At 35.1% G+C, this 18,973-nt stretch overlaps 1 protein-coding gene across 4 annotated transcripts; it reads right to left on the bottom strand.

Annotated features, from left to right (window-relative positions):
- On the bottom strand, positions 4,832 to 16,423 carry LOC109726489 (glucose-6-phosphate 1-dehydrogenase, cytoplasmic isoform-like). Of its 4 annotated transcripts, XM_020256091.1 has the most exons (18): positions 16,250 to 16,423; positions 15,912 to 16,043; positions 15,745 to 15,822; positions 14,488 to 14,710; positions 14,321 to 14,406; positions 13,525 to 13,591; positions 13,264 to 13,450; positions 12,376 to 12,533; positions 12,209 to 12,277; positions 11,738 to 11,796; positions 11,277 to 11,313; positions 10,204 to 10,275; positions 9,911 to 10,058; positions 9,485 to 9,580; positions 8,565 to 8,635; positions 7,572 to 7,687; positions 6,686 to 6,731; positions 4,832 to 5,209 (listed from the first exon to the last, which is right to left on the bottom strand). In XM_020256091.1, the coding sequence occupies exons 4-18, from the start codon at positions 14,665 to 14,667 to the stop codon at positions 5,042 to 5,044; spliced, it is 1,560 nt and encodes a 519-aa protein (XP_020111680.1). In that variant the 5' UTR covers positions 14,668 to 14,710; positions 15,745 to 15,822; positions 15,912 to 16,043; positions 16,250 to 16,423; the 3' UTR covers positions 4,832 to 5,041. The 4 variants fall into 4 exon arrangements, with proteins under 4 accessions (XP_020111680.1, XP_020111681.1, XP_020111678.1 ...); XM_020256092.1 differs by lacking the exon at positions 15,745 to 15,822; XM_020256089.1 differs by lacking the exons at positions 15,745 to 15,822; positions 15,912 to 16,043 and having other exon boundaries at positions 16,250 to 16,422.

Here is an 18,973-nt window from a genome sequence, read left to right as displayed (position 1 = left end):
TTGCGATGTGTCGTTGCATCGGCCAGTGGGTAAGACGGAATCTCCCTGCTCACACTAGCCTTAGGCCATGCTGGGTCTTCGTCGGAGCACTGAAGACATTGCAACTTTCCAGAATCCCTGGTAAGCTATTATGCCATTTATCTCTAATTTTCAACGAGTTTCAAGTGTTGTTTTGACCTGTGGCGTCGTCATCTATAGATTTGTTAATTATTGTGACCCCGCCTTGGTGATTGACCCTGCTTGCCAAATACCAGCCATGGGGATCCATTTGATTGCTTCCTTCATTCAGATCACCCCCAGCAAAGTAGATGCCATGATCATCTCTTCCAAAGGGAACAAATCTTCCCAGCTAAACAATGACGGAAATAATAATATCCCTTATGGTTATTTGCGAGTTGATGGCAAGCTGGCATTGTAATCTGATGTCGTTGAGCATATCGAGGTTGTTTTTGTCACCCAGAAGGTGTCTGCCAAAACCATTTACAGTGGAAGCAACCCGGAATTTTGACCTGCATTCAAACAGTAAGTTGACTAACTTAATCCAAGCTTTGTGAGTAATCTGGAAATGACTCGCATTTCTGTAGGGATTCCATTTATAATAACAGAGCTTGCAGCGTGGGAATCTAATGCCCTTCCTATTTACAAGCTCCTCCAATGGACCTATTTGAAGTCCCTTTCGCAATAACGAGCTATATGGAAGTCCTTCGAGAACCTACCAATAGACGAAATCGTTTGCAATCATATCATAGGGGCAGTATTCGAAGTTGGCTAGCCCAATGACATTGGCTAGTAAAGCGTTCTGGCATAGCTGTTGACAGGAATGGAATTAGCAGGACAAAAACCTTCATTGAAGAGGGGTGAAACTAAAAGACCCTCTGCATTTTCGTCAAAGATGGAGCTTTACGATCACAACAAAAGCGAGTAAAGTGCAGTAACCAAAACCATGAAGAGCACTACAGGTGGTCTCTACAATCCCAAACTCAGTAGGCCCCCGCAAGGCACCTAAAGTATCCACCCTCAAAAGCGTACTGTAGTGTAAGGGCTAGGGATGGGGCTTTAGGTGTTTTTGACTTGAAGTGGGAGCTGAGCGTTTGGAGTGTGGTAGATGACTAAGGAGGGCCTTTTTATAGGATAGCTTGAGAGAAATCTCTAGCCCTGTTGAAGACACCTTCTTTCTCTACTAAGTAGTAGGGACTCCCATATACCTCACTTCTTTTGGAGAGCGCAGCATAGGGAAAAAGCTATATTGTCCTATCTTCGAAGGAGGGAGGTCGCCGTCGAATGGATAGCACGAGATTAAGAAATCTTCCTTGCGATCTACCCAAGAGATGCTAAGATTTGTCTTCTTGCGTTTGATCTATTTGTTTCTATTCTTTTCTTCGATTCTCTACATTGAGCAAAGAGATCAACTTTCACCACCTTTTGAGCCTTTTCTTTCAACAGTTGAAATCTTGACTCTAGCTCCAAGTCAAGGTCAGGGGAAAGGAAGGTGTCAATCTCTGAGGTATTCTACTCCTAAGTGCTTGTCCTCTCTAGTGCTAGGCTGCTCGGACATTCTCCCCTAAGTCTCTGGGAAAGAATCGATTGCTCGATTGCAAGGTTTACGATATGTCTAGATCGGTCCTAGTTATCCGTCCAAAAAACTTTTCTCGGAGGTACAAGGCCCTCTCTCAGGCATGTGAGTCTCGACAAGTTTCCCATTCCATTGCTTCCTCAGTATCTACCAGCTCCATATCTTTTGGCAGTGGACACTAGCCCTCATTCATTTTTGCGGTACACTCTCTCTCCCTTCCTTTCACAAAATTTTTTTTTTGCTATCTTTTGATAATGTCATGAATTTGGTTTTCCAATAGCTTATCAGAACGAGTAGAACATTGTGCTTGGTCTAACTTAAATTTTGAGTAATTGTAGCCTCCAACAAACATATTTGAGGAAGCAACGAGTATCAAAAAAATCTTTTTATTTTTTAAAATACTCTTAATAAAAGCCCCTGTTAACATGTGATTTTTTTTTCAAAATAAATGTTTTTTGTAACACATCAATGTCTCATCATCATTTAACATTTTTGTTATTTACCTACGCATGCCAAGCACCACCTATATTTGCACATATTTATACCTATACATTAATTTCCATGGCTAAATCCTACATGTACCCACCCCCTTAATTCGGGGAGGAGTGTGGTCTACTTTTTATATTATTATTTTTTCTCCTTTTTTTTAGATTTGCTAAAGCCTAAGAGTTTCACCTTTAGGGTGCGTTTTGTTCGCGCTATCTTTTTAAGATTCCTAGTAATCCAATAGAAATAAAAAAATATGACGGTGTTTGGCTAAACGCACTAAGTAATCTAGTTGGTAATACGAGATTTACTTGGGAATGAGATGCGTCTCAAAGTACTAATTAATCTCATTCCTTTGAGCGAGAGTGAGTATCCTTATATTAATAGATTAGAGTAATTATAATATGTCTAATCTCTTTTTTTCTTCCCACCGCTGGTTAGTTGGTATTATTTTTCTTTACACTCTAACCTCATATCTCTCTCTAAACTTATCTCTTTTTTTTTCTAAACTTCAACTCTTTTTCTCTCTCTAAATTAAATTGTTTCTCCCTCTCTTTTTCTAAAATCTCAACCCTCTCATTCTCTCTAACCTCGACTCTATTTCTCTTTTTATTTCTTTAATTATGCTCTCTCTTTCTAACCTATATTCTCTCTCTCTTTTTTCTAAAAAGATGTTGAAATTTTTTATAGTATTATTTAAAATTAATTAAATTAATTAATTAATTAATTGTATATTTTTTGTAATATTAAATAATATGACTAAATAATATGACCGTATGAACCAAACACCGAAATACTGCATTCTTAGTAATAGGATGAATAGGAATAACATTCTCAGATATCTTTTTATTCCTAGTAATCTTTCATAGTGCGAACCAAACGCACCCTTAGGTCTTCCTCCGTCTTCCTAAATTTGGGGCGAAGTGGGGCCTACTTTGTTTTTTATTTTTTATTTTCTTCTCCTTAGATTTACTAGGGTCTATGTAGATTTGCTACGGCCTATGAGTTTTTTTTTTTTTCATCGCTTTTTTTCACATTTTCGTCTCCCATCTTTTCCCTCTCCGTATCCTTTACTTTCTTTTCCATAACTGTCACGTCTACGAAACCCGCTGATCCCCTTCGTATCCCACCCCTACGTGTTGCCCCCTTCTCCATCTCCTTCCATCCCCCACCGCCGCACTTCTTCTCTCCGTCACCTCTACTATCGCGACCTCTCCGTGCTAATTGGATCCAATGTTCGGAATAAGGATGAGGACGAGCTTGAAATCCTACACAACAGGGTCTTCTTCCTTGACGCTACACGTAAAAGATCTCATGATGTCACAATATACCCTTGAAGTTGGGTGATGAAGAGTTTAATTTCATAGTCGAGTTTCCGAATGAGCCAAGCATGAAGATGGAAGTTGCAGCGAATGAGCCCTACACTCCTATTAAATAGTATACGAAGAAGAGGAAGCTTTGATACTATCCGTAAGAAAAAAAAAATTAATTATTAAATTTTAACAAAAGTTTTGTTGAAGTATTTAGAGAATCTTTTGTAGTCAAAAGAAATGATAGTACAAAATTTTTAAATTTCAGGCAACAAGACTTTCGAAGCCCTAGGCTCCTTTTCTATTGCTTTCAACATCACGCACTTTGAGACCTCGATGGATATCTTGAGGGATGTATGGTTTCACATCATTTCCTCCAACAATGGAAGGATCGTTTATTGTGATGATGGATCGAAATTAGCAAATTCGAAAACCTTTGTTGTGTTTCATATTCAGAGTCAATTTATTGATTAAAAGTGATATTGATACATAATATTTGTAAATTGTCTTACATATTATTGTGAATTTTTCTTTAGTCATATCAATTGCTATATGATTTGATTGGGATAATTGTCTATATAGCCCTCAAAACTTCGAAAATATCTTATTTACCCATACTTTTTTTTTCTTTCCAATATACCCCTTATATGTTTCTCCGTTATTCCAAAATACTCCTGCAGTTATCATCTGTTAAATTAACTTGGATTAAATACGAGTTAAATATCTACTAGAGATAAAAAAAAAAAAATCAAAATGCCTCTTTTGCCCTTAACTTAAGAGCAAATAAAAAATATTGGTGATGGTAGAATGGTATATTTGAAAAGATCAAAAATCAAAATACTTTTTATGCCCTAACTTAAGGGCAAATAAGAAAACTTGGTGATGGTGGAAGATATATTTGAAATGACAAAATAATAATTTCATATAGATAACAGCTATTACTAACAGTTTATTAACATGATTTAACTCTATAGAGGTATATTTGAAATAGGTTGGAACGTAAAAACGGTATTTTCAATATTAGCCTTCTAAGAGGGATAAATTATAAAGTCGAAAACTTTTCAGGGATATATAACCAATTGTCCCTATTTTATTTGATTATTGTGTTCTAGAAATAATTTTAATTATCCATTTTCATGATATGCGACTTCTCTTGAACAAAGTTGAATAGTTTTGTTGGAACGATTGATTCTTCTTCATTACAGTTTTATCTTTTAAAAAATATTTGCCAATAATATAGACTATATTTACTATTTTTGGTACTAAACTGATATTTTATTCTTCACAAATTTCCACTTTAATAGTATCTACCCGCCCTGATACTAATAGATTGCCTACACTAGTATCATTTTATACTAATAGATTGCCTCTTTCACTGCAAATGCTTCACGGAAACATCATCTTTCACTGCAGATGCTTCATGGAAGCATCAATCAAAAAGACAAACAAGAAAGGCAACTCATTCGACAGGAATTAGATTCTCGGAATAGAGTTCTTATTACTATAGATGCAAATTATAGGCATGGTACAAAACAAGGCACTTATTCTTTTCGAAGTAGAAAGGTCAAGCCACTCGGCACAACAAGTCATGCAAAGATTTGTGCCGCACACGGCAAATAAACTCTCATCTGGGTACTTACATTAGGTACCAAAAACTCATCAACGAATGCTCTTATAGCGTGGGCGGTATCCAAATATAGCCATGGGTTTGCACATACCCAGCTTTGGAGAGCAGTTCGTCCGCCTCAGCTGGGCCTCGGCTACCCGGCTTGTAAGAAAGGGGCTTCAGCTTGCCGTCATCGATGTCATGTAGCAAAGGTGTGAAGATCTCCCAAGCAGCCTGAGAACCATAGTCGGAACAAGCGTTGTTAGATAAATCCATGTGCGAAGTAAATGAAAACAGACTAGAACTAGTTTACAAGCATGAAGGCTTCGGTGGTTGCACTTCATCTTCAAAGCACATTGGAGTCAACGATTCAAACCATTAAACATAAAATTATTTTCCTATGCATCAAGCAGCCACAAAATAAATGGTGGATATGGGACAATCTATAAAAGTAGAGGATCGCGTTAGAAAACTTACGGTAAAGGATGTTGGCCTTGATCAGGGTAGTGAAAGGTATTTTCTACTAATAACTCCACTATTTGGATGCTTATATACACAATTAAACAGCAAATGCCTCATATCAGTAGTTAAATTGTCAATTTTCATATGTTTTGGTTACAAGGCAGCTGACTTAGAGAACCATGAAATTTAGTTCCGAGATATATTAGTAGATACTCTGCGGCTCCGTTTGGTAACGGAATAACTACAGAATAATCAAATTTATTCTCGTTATTCTGCCAAACGAAAAAAAAAAAAAGTACCGGAATAATTTATACCGGTCAAAGCGGGTTATTCCAATTTTCACTGGAATAACCCGTTAATTTAATTCTTTCCCAACCATGGAATAAGGTTTATTCCTGGAACCTGAGGGGCAGCATGGCCTTCTTTTTGGGTTGCCTTGAAAACCGCGCCACTTTACCCACTTATCAAAGCTCTCATCTCTTCTCTTTTTCCAATGCCAAGTATATAGAGATTTGGTTAGTCCAATGTATTAAGATTTATATTAGGATTTTTGTTTAACTATGTAAATTTATATTAGGATTTTTGTTTAACTATGTAAATTTATTGGCAGTTAAATAAATTAGTTACTATTGCATATATTATTCTTCTCTTCTTTCAAGAAAGTTACCAAACANTTTCTTAATTATAATTTTTGTATTGTAATTATATCTGAAAAAATTATATTCAAATTTATCAAGTATTGTATATGTATTATACAAAGAAAAAAATTCACTGTATATATAAGGGCAAACTTGGCATTTTAAAATATTTCAATCAACTTTACTAATTATTCTTCTCTTCTTTCAAGAAAGTTACCAAACATCATTTTGTCTATTGCAGAGAATAAGTAAAAATTTTGCCAAACAAAAAATTACTTTCATTCCTCTCTATCCTAGAATATCTCAATATTCTAGAAATAAAAAAATTTAACCCTGCAGAAATTATCCCATTACCAAACACGGCCTTCGTGTTTAATAATGTGGATCGTTGAATGATGTTCGATCATTGAATATTAAGTAGAAGTGTGACCTTCGTGCTTCTGGAAACAGTGTAATTTGCTTAAGAAAAACCCGCTTAGAACAAACAAGCACTGAATTAGTGCTTTGTCAGAAGAGGGTCATCATGGCAGATAGATTTTACTAAGTATATACAATAAATTACATCTTCTGGAGGGGTAGTAAGATCTCTCAAGGTTTGCAGGGCACTAACCTTCAGTTCATCTCGGCGAACGAAGTGCTGTTGGTCGCCTCGTATTCTGTGGAGAAAGGATATCAAACAAGTAGAAACTTAATCATAGAGATAACATCACAAGTAATTGCCTGCGAGCAAGACTCTGAGGCATATAACTATTTTGACCCAGAACTTCTATCGAGTAACGCAATTAGTCATATAGATGTTAATCCCTAACCTATGAGCGAAATGGGATTAGTTTATTTGAGAAATTGTCATACTGATGTTGCTGTCTAATGTATGGACTTAAATATGGATTACAATGACATGACGTCGATAATGACTCTCACAGACTACATTTAAGAAAAAGTTGCAAATGGCACAATCACACTCGCTTGAAATTACAAATATCAACATGTAAACTAAGAAGAGATCATGCCCTATGTTTTTGTATGTTTTCAGATTGAGTTCCCTTTTACAAGCTGGCCATACAATTAAATCTGAAGCCGTTAGATAAACAAATAGTTCAGGTGGTTTGAAGAAACTCTACAAAATATTATCAAGAAATTGGTAGATCGGAAGTTGAACAATCTTCATATAGCAGAGTTCATATAAAATGGGAAAAGTTATTTTCATGGCCAGCAGTGTAAGAGATGTATAACCGCCTCAACATTTTGGTCGCACACACTGAAAAAACAAGCTTTGCAAAGCCCTAAAACAGATGTCACCTTTCACCTAAACTTAGTGATGAATATTTTCAACTTTAATTTACAGATCTACTAGAGACGCGCAAGTTTTTCAACTAAAAAGGTCTAATTTGTTAGAAAACACTTTACGGAAATACACCGCGAGATTATAAAGCTGTATTAGAAAACAAAAAAGCGGATGACGCAACCCGAAAGGGAGATTAGTAAGAGGAACGTACGTATCCAATATCAACCGTTCATATGCTTCTGGAATTACCACATCTTGATACCGTAGCCCGTAAGATAAATCTAGCTCACTCTGTATGGTTGACATTTCCAATCCAGGTTTCTTGACCTGCAAGTTTCAAGTTAGAAAATGGTTGACATTTAGGTTGCTTTGAAATGGGATTATACACCTTTTCTTTTAGTGGGTAATGCAACATTTAAAAGAAACTAAATTAAAGGGACAGTTTAGTACCCAAGGTAGGATTGGATGGGAGACAATGAGAGAGCATTGTTGGGGAAGGGTTTAGGTATTTGGAGGCATAGTATTTGCAAGAGGGTGGAACTTCTCTAGGTCTTTGGTTATGATAACTGTAGGAAGGTGTTGAAGAACTATATTCTTCCTTAACCCAACAGACTGATTAACAAGCGGGAAAACATTACGAATTTTAGAGGAAGTGCAAGACATTGGCACTGGAATTGTAAGAGGACGCAAGTTCGAAATCAAGAATCATTGTAGGTCATTCTATAAGTGTTTTGTATTCAGTTTTCTCTCTTACACATGCAGAAAAGGTGTGATGTATCCCAAAGTGCACCTTTATATATCTCTATTCAAATTCTAAAGTAAGCAAAGTAAATTTAACTGCTCATGTACACACAATTGTACTAGCTATTGAAAGAAATTTGTATAAAAACCACTTGGATTACAGTGAAGGTAACTCATAGTAAAAAGATTTTCCTAAAGTTAGGGTATCCATGGCCTATGAGGCTTCACCCCTGCTTATACTAACAAATGTGTTGTGAGTACAGAAAATACATGAAGTGCGGTCCTCTTCTCTTTCCACAATCTTTGCTTATAGTAAGTTTAACCCTAGATGCCCTACTTTAATCAATAGGATATATGTACAAATAAACTCAACACCAGCTTCAGAGAATCAAGAGATATTTTGAGTAATCAAGAATCGAGATATCTATAATTTGCAATATAAATTAAATAATTATACACTTACTGTCAGTTTCATATACATGGCTTCTGATGGTTGCAAGCGAATAACAAATTCATTCCTCCCTTGCTTCTTGCCTTTGACAAAAAGAAACAAATAAAGCTTGTCATTATTTAGAAAATAAAGGGGCGCGGAAGAGGAATATAAACACAAAGGTGGCAAGAACTCCAAATAGCCAACCTTATTTACTGGCTGCTCATGGCATGTTTATGCCTCAACAATGAATTTTCATGAACTTGAACGGAATGCATAATGAATTATATATTACCATATCAAATTAGCATTGCAATGCCCACTAATCATGTAATTTACATGCTAACTGGACTATAACTTTTGGCCAAAGAGTTCATTGAAATGCAGCAAGGCAATGCGAACATTTACAATTTTCATAAACGCTATATAAATTTGAACATTCATATATGCAGATCAGAACATTAATGCACACCTCAGGCTGTTTAGGGACATCAAATTGCTTTAGATAACAAGTTCAGCACTCACTTCCATTTGAGTAAAGATAGATTAGATTATATCATGGATATATAACTTAAAAATTTTTAAGTCTATTTTCCCTGAATTTTGAGATAGATATAACCAACCATTCTAAGGATGTTATGTTTGAAATGCTTGTAAAAGAAAGTATTCTAGTTAACTAAAAATTGCAACAACCTACACTTCTTGCTAAGAAAGCATTTAAAGTAAAACACACAAAATGTATGATGTTGTTGTTTACTTGGTAAGTTTTTGCCTGATCTGGAAACAATTTTTTTTCTTTTTTTCCATGTAAGAACTTTAACTAGGTTTTCAAATATTACTTTAGTGTTTGCTGCTTGTTCGTCATTACTTCTTCCTATCTGGCAATCATTAACATCAATGTAAAAGAGTTGATAAAGTCAATTTTGTAATTGCAACATGCTAAGAGGGCTTACATCTAAAAATATCACCAGGAACATCTTTGAACTGAACCCGAATTTCTGCTTTCCTCGAGTTCAAAGCCTTTCCAGCCTTGAGAATAAACGGAACACCTGCAAGTAAGTATTGGTTATGTTGGTGAAGATAATAAAAGCCATGATATGAAGAAATTCAATATAATATTCTAGTCAAGGGAATAAATATGAGAATAAAAATTGCAAATTACAACCTTTACTGTTTTTATAATATTCATTACTTACTATTTTCTTTATCTTATATTGGTGAAACATTAGTGCTTCTGCTCATTTTAAGAGAGAGCAGACAAACAAGTAAAACTGGTTAATTCTCTGTCCAAAATACTGTTGTAAGAAATTGGAAATTCTTAAACCAGTTAACTTGGACTTTCTACTTATGATTACTTTAGCTTGCAGATAAACACATACCTTCCCATCTTTCATTGTGTATCCTCAAAATAACTGTTGCAAAAGTCGGAGTGTTGGAATCCTTAGATACTGTTGGATCATCCTTGTAGCCTTCATATTGTCCGAGGACTACTTCCTCATTATGTATAGGGAGCACTGATTGAAGAACCTGATATTTGACAAAAGAAGCACACATTAGGGCATAAATGGTCTTGATGCAATTTTAGGTAGTTTTGGTTCGGGCTATCAATTTCGAATGTAGAAAGTGCGATTAAGTTAATTTATCTATTATAATGGTAGATAAATAAAAGAACCTTGACTTTCTCATCTCTTATGTGCTCAGGCTTAAGAGAGACAGGCTTCTCCATTGCAACCAAACAAAGAACCTGAAATTGAATAGAATAATCTATTAGTAGAGCTTCCAATTTTTCTATGCAACCAGACATGAACATGAGGAGAGCGATATAAATCAACATTTAACTGGGTATTTATCGGACTATTTCGGTTTCTCAAGAGCATAAGTGGATTACGTGACTATGGCATAACTCTTACAACTAATCTTCTTCTTTTTTTTTTTCATGAAAAACACACTGAGAACAATTCAGTCGTACAGTAAATTACCTCCGCCTACTTCAATAAAAGTTTATGGTGTAGCCATAATAGCTGATTAGACCAACCAAAAGCCACAGCCGATCACTATAGTATGACAAACTTTACTCATAAAGGAGAAGAACTAATAAAAAAGTGGGCAAAGGACATTGTCCAAGTATTTAATATACTTTTCTAAATGGCATTGTCTTTGAAATATGAACTTAATTTTCTGATCAATTGATAGGAATATTGTACTTGTAAGAGATGTTGCGGCCTCGAATGCACTATATACACTTGTCAAACAACTCTTGCACAACATATTTCTTGTTTGACAGCTGATACACTGTTTATCAAGGGCACAACATTTCATGAAGTAAATCTAATGCACATTATCAATTCCTTTTGGAGTAGTTAAATTCTAGAGCAGAGAATGTCTATTGACTTCGACACCTTAACACTTGCAGATGTCAGCATCCGGAGCACTAAAAGTACATATAACTTGGATAAACATAACAATTTCTAGTTTCATATCCACTTAAACATTATTATCCCATTCAAATTTTCTGCAGACTCGATGATCTTTTCTCCACTGTAATTAAACATTTAAAGGAAATCTGTGATGGTAAAGAGGCAATGTAGACCTTTTCCAATGAAATGCAAATCACGAAATCAACAAAAAGTAGAAGTGCTCATCAACAGGTGGTCAAAGACAATGAAAAAAAAAGATTGAAAAGTCTGGTGTACTGTAGATTCTGTTAAAGAAGAAAAAAGGAAAAGGTGAAAGCAATTGATTTACCTGCAACAGATGATTTTGAATAATGTCGCGAATAATTCTGTGGAGACAAAGTCAGAATTAGAGGTCAACTATATAACTCAAAAGAAAGAACAAGGAACTTTCTTGGTCTCAATGTTTGAACTGTTTCATCAAGTAAACCTAATGGCTACGAGGGAACAACCATCGCATTAAGAGGAGAGGGTACATTTAGATTGTAATCAACCAGATTTAGTACAGTCAAAAGGAATGTAATTTGTTCATTTTCTGATTGATAGACATTAGAGTCAAAAATAATGAATAATTGAATATGAAGCAGCAAATGATGAAAAAATAATATTTCTAAAAATGAGCTATTTGGAAAAATGAGTTTCATGTTTCTTTGGTGTACGTACTAAGTACAAATGATGAAAAGTTTAGTAAGTTCGCTCCCAAATAATCTTGAATCAGGAAAGTTTGTTGGAAAATGGATTCATCATATTTACCCATATTCATCAAAATATCCTCCACGCCCTTCAGTACCAAAATCTTCCCTAAAGACAATCTGCAGGACAAGGCTTCAACTTAGAAGAGAAAATATTTGCAAATAACAAACAGGCATTACACTGACATATACAGAAAATGATTTGGATGCATGATTAAAAGAAAATAAGAAATATAACTAATATTTTGACACAACATGTACACCAATCAAGTCAAAGTTGTATGCTTGCAATAAATATGAGATCATCTTGAAGAGAAACAACAAATAAATAAATAAGGTATACCACATAAAACTTCTTTATAAACACCAAAGGATAACTAATCTAGAGAGAAAGATTTCATGTTTTCACCAATAAATGTACAAAAGTACAAATAACATTTTTTTTGCCACAATTTTGGACTGTGAAGTTGATTATCTGGTCCATCAAACAAAGAAAATTTTCCATTTTTCAGAAGATACGGAAAATTCGTACCTGTACATTAGCAATGTTATCACGGTTCCAAAGAGGCATAAAGAAGCGGTTAGCAAAACGGACGACCAGCTGCCAATTCAAGCAAACAAATACAGGACAGAATTAGAAACAGAGGGTAGAAGAAATATATCTTGATTTTTTCTGAGATACAGTTTTGAAATTATTACCAAGTTCTGGACCAATTCTTTTCCTAAGTAATGATCAATTCTGTAAAGTTGTTGTTCATCGAAAAGCTCCCCAAGTTGGGCACTTAGTTCTTCAGCAGAATTCAAGTCCTTCCCAAAGGGCTTCTCAACAACTATCCTCGTCCAGCCAGTAAGATCATCTGAAAGAACAATTACCATCGATGAGTTCATATTTGAAAGGATATAAGTGAAGTTCAATAGCCTATAGCTTTAACTAAAGATGGCAAAGAGAATAGCACAATTTTCCAAACCTGCAACTATCATGCAACAGTGTATAAGTGGAAGTAAAAACAAAAAAAGAGAGTCGTTCCTTCTGCCGGTTTGTAGCATTCCAGGAATGCTCTCTATTTTATATATGGAATGGCAGGATTGCCACCATGTCAGTTGGGTAGGGAGGTGCAAGAGATTTGTGTTTTCAAAGAAAATGTACAGGATTCCTAGAATATTACAAATCAGTGGAATGAACAGTCTCCTGATAGCAGGAAGGATACTCCATAAGTGGAAAAATGGATATCAAGGAACAGAATTGAAAAAATTCAGGACAAGACAATTCTAGATTCTACACCATACAGAGAATTTACAGATTCCTATCATTAGGGCAGCATCAAACTAATCAATTTTAGTCCAGTCCGACTGATTCTCCCCATTAGAATATTCTAACTGGTCATATTAGTTTGCACATTATGGAACACTTCAAAATCTTATATTGCCATTAAGAAGCTTGACCAAATTCATCACGTTATAGGCATTTATAAGGACATATAAAGTAACTACGATGTTATTACATGTTTATGGTGTTTGCTAATTTGCACTAGGAACTGCTTGGATAATTATCCATAATATGAAACTGGAAAAAAGAAAAACACTTACATTGATTCATGCAGTATTTTCTGATCATTTTGCAAACAGAAGGGTAAACTGACGGAGGCAATGCAAGATAAAACAGCCTGCGAGAGCTTCCTGGTTGGCTGTTTTTTGCTATTTCATGCTCAGAAATTTCTTTATTCAATAATAGAAACCCATCTTCACTGTCGTAAGAACCACTAACATATTTTATCTGGAAAAAAAAAAAGCATTTTATGTTCCAAACTTGGAAAATATCAGCAGTTAAAAGAGATCAACACAACTTACTAGTTGCAAAAATTTTGATAAATCCTCTGCATGTTCAGATGAACCTCCTTTTCCTAGACTTAGGTATCTGCCCAACATTTAGAAAACAATTAGTCATGCTTGATTTCACAGCATTGATGGATCTTAAAACCATTGCTTGAATTATGAATCTTATAATTACAATGTTTCATGCTATCATGACCAGCTTCCCAGGGAGTCACCCATCACTGAGCCCACAGCTTGATTAACTAGGTTCTCTAAGCCCAATAACTTGTTGGGCCCAATTCACTAGCCCAAAAATGCTATAGCCTAGTTATTAACTCTAACCTATTCAGGCTTATATACCCCAAGCCTAGCCATAGCTACCTAATGTAGGACTATTCTCAAATCTTGGGGTGTCACACGCTCTCCCCTTTAAGTCCTAACATTCTCATCAGGCTCAATTGCACAATTGTATACACAGCCCACAATTGTTAGGCTATGTGAGACTCCGTCTCACACTTCCAGCTGGCTGACCCACTCCGATACCAAACTATCACACCTACTTCCTAGGGGGGTCACCCATCACTGAGCCCGCGGCTCGATTAACTAGGTATGCTAGACCCGATAACTTGTTAGGCCCAATCTAGTAGTCCAAAATACTATAGTCCAATTATTGGGTCTAGCTTATTCAGACTTACATGCCCTATAGTCCTATACCTAGCCATAGCTAACCGATGTGGAACTATTCTCAAGCCTTGGGGTGTCACACACGCTCTTAGATTAAGTCAAATATAGAGCAAATCATTCTATGCACTTTTGAGCAAGCAAGTCTTACCCACGGATACGTTCTCTTAAGTCATCATCTGAAAGCTTTGATCTGGCATATCCAAAAATGTGTACTTCATTGGGTTGTAAAAATCCCTGTCAATACCTCAATGAGTCAGATGCATAAACAGTGGGTATTGAAATAATGATCACAGGACACCACTGAAGTAAAGATACCTGTCGAAAAAGGTTGAAAAGAGCTGGGAATGTCTTTTTCTTGGCCAAGTCTCCCGAAGCACCTAGTACAACAATGGAGAGGCACCCATATTCTGGTGGAAGCTCTAGGTCTTTCTCATCTGAAAAAGATTCACTCCTAAAACTGTTCCTTCTAGACGAAGGAGACGATCCAGTTGACATGGTTGTTGATGTCACAACTCCTTTCGAATTTTATGATTGTACACTGCATATATTGGAAAAGAAATGGTTATTTTAAAGCAATAAGGACCTTGCAGCCAAGAACATTCTAGACATATTTTCAAAAGGAAAAAAAAAAAAAAAGTGGTATAACACAGTTTCACAAAGAGTTAAGTAAAACAATGCCACTCTCTCTGCAGCAAAGTAATAATTATAGTAAGCAAATCTTTTTACTCCAGTAGTGCTGAACCATCAGCATGCTGTTGATAGAGTTTTCAATGGAAAAAGAGTAAGTAACTCGAAGTGATCATTATATATTTGTGGCAAGCATTAAGTGTAACCAACTCTCAATCGGGCCCTGCTTGCGTTAGCTCCAAATCACTGTTATCCCAAACGGCGAACTTCAAAAATCATTTGCATGCATATATGAAGAATTCAAGAGTGGACGATTGATCAACTTTGTCAGCATTGTTTAGATGGGTAAAAGCGCTATACAAAAGAATAGGATGGTTGTGAAGAACTTTTGAATACGGTGGATCTCTACTTGTTAAATGGCTAAAGGGCTGCTAATTTATCCAAGATTGCCCAATATAATCGCACAAGGCCAGAAGCCAAATTAGCTCAGCATCTCTGAAACAAAGAATCGGCGCTTACAGTACAGTGCTAAAGTTTGGCCGACGGCACTGACTGAAAATTTTGGTTAAACCAATTTTGCGTCATATTATCACAAACAGGATCAGATCCACTGAATTACAGTGAAGAAAAAAGAAAAAGAAGTGGGAGACAGCAACACAAGTTATGCCATTCTAAAGGGTTGCGACGACGCCTAGGACAACAAGATCACGACATGTTTTGATGATGCTAACTGCTAATCCAAATGCAATTAGTACTAAAATGGTACTTTTCTCTACTTGAGATCAAACTGTTACACATAAGATTCCTTGGAATCTAGTAAGATAATCCATAAAAAATATCAAGAATTCAACATGCTGGTACTAAAGTCATGAATTATCAACTTTAATCCATCCAACTACCAAGAAAATAGGAAAAATCATGCCCAAAGTATATAACTTCCAAAACCTTTGACTTGAGATTCCAAGGAATCAGCTCAGTTGATCCACAAAATTTACCAAGAATTCAACATGCTGGTACTGAAATCTGACAAATGATCAACTTAAATCCATTTTTAAATTACCCCAAATTCAAACAGATTCATAAGAAAGGGAAAAAAAAAAAAAAAATCATACCCAAAGTTTCCTCTCAAGATTCCCAGGATCCACTCATAAAATCCACAGCAGTTACCACAAATTCAATATGCTGATACTTAAATCTGATAAATAAAACAGCTCCAAACAGATTCCAAAAATAGGAAAATTTAACTGCACAATGTTGTAAACAAACGAAAAATCACGGATCTCGTACCTTTGATGCAAACTCAACTCAAATCATCAAACTTAAACACAAAAAATAGAAAAAAAAAGAAAAGAAAAGAAAACTAAATCCAAATCAACTAAAATCAATTATAAAGTAAGATGTAAAGATCATTAGAGAGAGAGAGAGAGAGAGAGAGAGAGAGGGAATGAACCTGACACGAGGCCGAGATCTTGGGAAGAGAGAGAGAGAGAAAGAGATGGGTGGGAATTGGGATTTGGGTTTTGCTTTTTGTATCCGTGAAAAAAAAGAAAAAAAAGTCAGTATTACGGATTCTTCGCTCGCCTCGCTCGCTCGCTCTCTCTCTCTCTCACCTACTTTTCTCGCTGCTACCAACTGCCGTAATAGACGCCAAAAACCAAAAAAAAAAACAACGAAAAATTTTTGGGTAAACTTCAAATACCATCCCCGTAGTTTCCAGTTTCTCACTGTAATACCTTATAATTTAAAGTGTATTAAGTTGGTGTTCCGTAATTTTTTTTTTATCTTTTTATCAGCTTTTTCGTCAATATTTCGTTAAATTATATACAAAAAACTTCAAATACCTCACTTAGGTTTATCGGATATTCACTTTAGTATTCTTTAGTTTTAAATTTGTCACTGATTTAACGAAAAAAATTAGTAGAATCAATAATAAAAAAAATAAAATCATAGGGTATTAAATTGATATATTTTAAACTATAGAATACTAATGTGAGAAAGTATGAAACCACAAGAATGGTTTCTGAAGTTTTTCCAAAATTTTATTATTTTGAGAATTTGACCCCTCTATTTTTGCGTTATATTACTCCCCACCTACCCCCTATGTAGAGCACCGGAAAGGAATCTTACGGTTTAGTGATTTCTCACATTAGTACTCCATAATTTAAAATATATAATTTAGTATTTTATTTATTTTTTTTTTTTTTTGTCAACTCCTCCGTTAGTATTATGTTAAATTATATACAAAAAACTTTAGATATCCTATCTAGGTTTATCAACTATTCACTTTAGTAACTTTTTAGTTTTAACTTTGTCGCTAATTTAATGAAAAATAATTAATAAAGGGGATAATAAAAGAAGAAAAATAAAACAAGGGGTACTAATTTAATACACTTTAAATAATATGGTGCTAAAATAAAAAATGCAAAATCACATGAATGGTATTTAAAGTTTTTCCTAAAATTTAAGTGTGAATTTATGATAAATTAAGAGAATTAGTACTGATATATCCCAAAGTAGGATGTGCATTTTCCCTCCACTCCATCGAGTTCGTTATTTTTTTACTTATTATATCAACTTTTTATTTTTACTTAAAATTATTTGAATTTTTGTGAATCTTAGGTAGGGGTGGAAACGAGCCGAGCTTGAGCGAGCTTATGTCAGCTCAAATTCGGCTTGAAATTAATTTCGAGCCTAAATCTAGGCTCAAGCTCGACTTGAAATTAATTCGAGCCGAGCTTGAGCGAGCCTAATTTCGAGTCAAGCTGAGCTCGAGCTCTAAACGAGCCGATTGAAATTCTCGACATTATATAATCAATAGATTAATTTTTATAGAACATTACCTACAATTTGATGCAACATGTCCAATAGTTCAAAATACAAAATAATTATAAGAAATGTGAGTTAGGGTGACTTCCTGACTCGATGAGGGTCCGAGAGAGAGAGAGAGAGAGAGAGAGAGAGAGAGGAAAAAAAGTAAGGATTTGAAAATTTGAATGTTATCATGTTTTAGGATTATGTGTAACAGTGAAAGTCTGAAAGAGAGAGTGTGTTATGTAAATTTAGAGTTTGGCTCAATTGTACGTTTGTACTTGTTGGGTTTATTTTATGGGCCAACAATAATGGCCCAAATTAAATTAAAGCCTATATATAATTAAAATACATTATATTTATAAATATTATATATATATATATATATATATAGAGTCCGGCTACTATACTTTTATGAGTATTGGCTCCTTTATACTCATAAGTTTTCGACCCTTAAATTTATTCTATTAATCATTTTCATCCGTTAGATCATACTATTTAACCAACTACCCACTCAACCCTAGGGGACCACTATCATTCTAAGTGGGGACTACCATCATCCTAACCACACATCCCATCAATCAACGGTTAAAAATTTATGAGTACAAGGGGGTCTATACTCATAAGAGTATAGTAGCCCCGGCCTATATATATATATATATATATATTCGAGCTTTTCGAGCTTTTCGAGCCTAATTCGAACGAGCCGAGTAATACTCAAGCTCGGCTTGAAATGAATTTCGAGCCTTTTATTTTGTTCAAGCTCGGCTCATTTAATTTCGAGTCGAGCTCGAGCGAGCCGAATATCGAGCCGAACACTAGTCGAACGCGAGCCGGCTCGCTCGTTTGCCAGCCCTAATCTTAGGATCTTGGTGTGATTTACACAGTTACACTCCCATTTTCCGTATACAAGGAGAATTTCTCATAAATTAATGATTTATATTAAATAAATGAATGTAATTTTTTTTTTCCCTTTATTCAGTTTTTTAGAAATAAAACTTATTTAAAAATATAAATAATTAGGTTTCGAATTTGAAACTTTTAAGTATCAATTATTTAAGCTCTTAGTCAACTACACTAGTTACGGTCGGTGCAATGAATATAAACATTACATTCCTCAATCCGAAGGCCAATTTTGCCTTACTAATTTTTTTATCACTATTATTTTGTTAGTATTAAAAGCTCTACAATGTTATTTCAATTTTGGATGGTGAAGTATAAGATATACACTTTAGTTTAGAGTGCATTTTACTGATTGTTCCTAGAGCAAGTGGTAAAGGGCTTGGTGGCTGGTTCTCGAGACCCAAGTTCGAATCCTAATTTATTCATATTTCTAGTTAAGTTTATTTCTCAAAAAAAAAGGTTT

The sequence above is a fragment of the Ananas comosus genome, linkage group 21 (assembly GCF_001540865.1).
Source record: "Ananas comosus cultivar F153 linkage group 21, ASM154086v1, whole genome shotgun sequence".
NCBI classification, from domain to species: Eukaryota; Viridiplantae; Streptophyta; class Magnoliopsida; order Poales; family Bromeliaceae; genus Ananas; species Ananas comosus.
This window is presented reverse-complemented; position numbering and strand designations above follow the sequence as displayed.

What these genes read in the sequence shown, in the direction of transcription:
- LOC109726489 (XM_020256091.1), bottom strand. Translation starts at nt 14,667, where the DNA reads ATGTCAACTGGATCGTCTCCTTCGTCTAGAAGGAACAGTTTTAGGAGT. An exon ending in GGATATTTTGATGAATATGG is followed by an intron (nt 11,314 to 11,737) that starts GTAAATATGATG and finishes TTGTCTCCACAG; the next exon opens with AATTATTCGCGACATTATTC. An exon ending in CCATGTATATGAAACTGACA is followed by an intron (nt 7,688 to 8,564) that starts GTAAGTGTATAA and finishes TGAAACTTGCAG; the next exon opens with GTCAAGAAACCTGGATTGGA.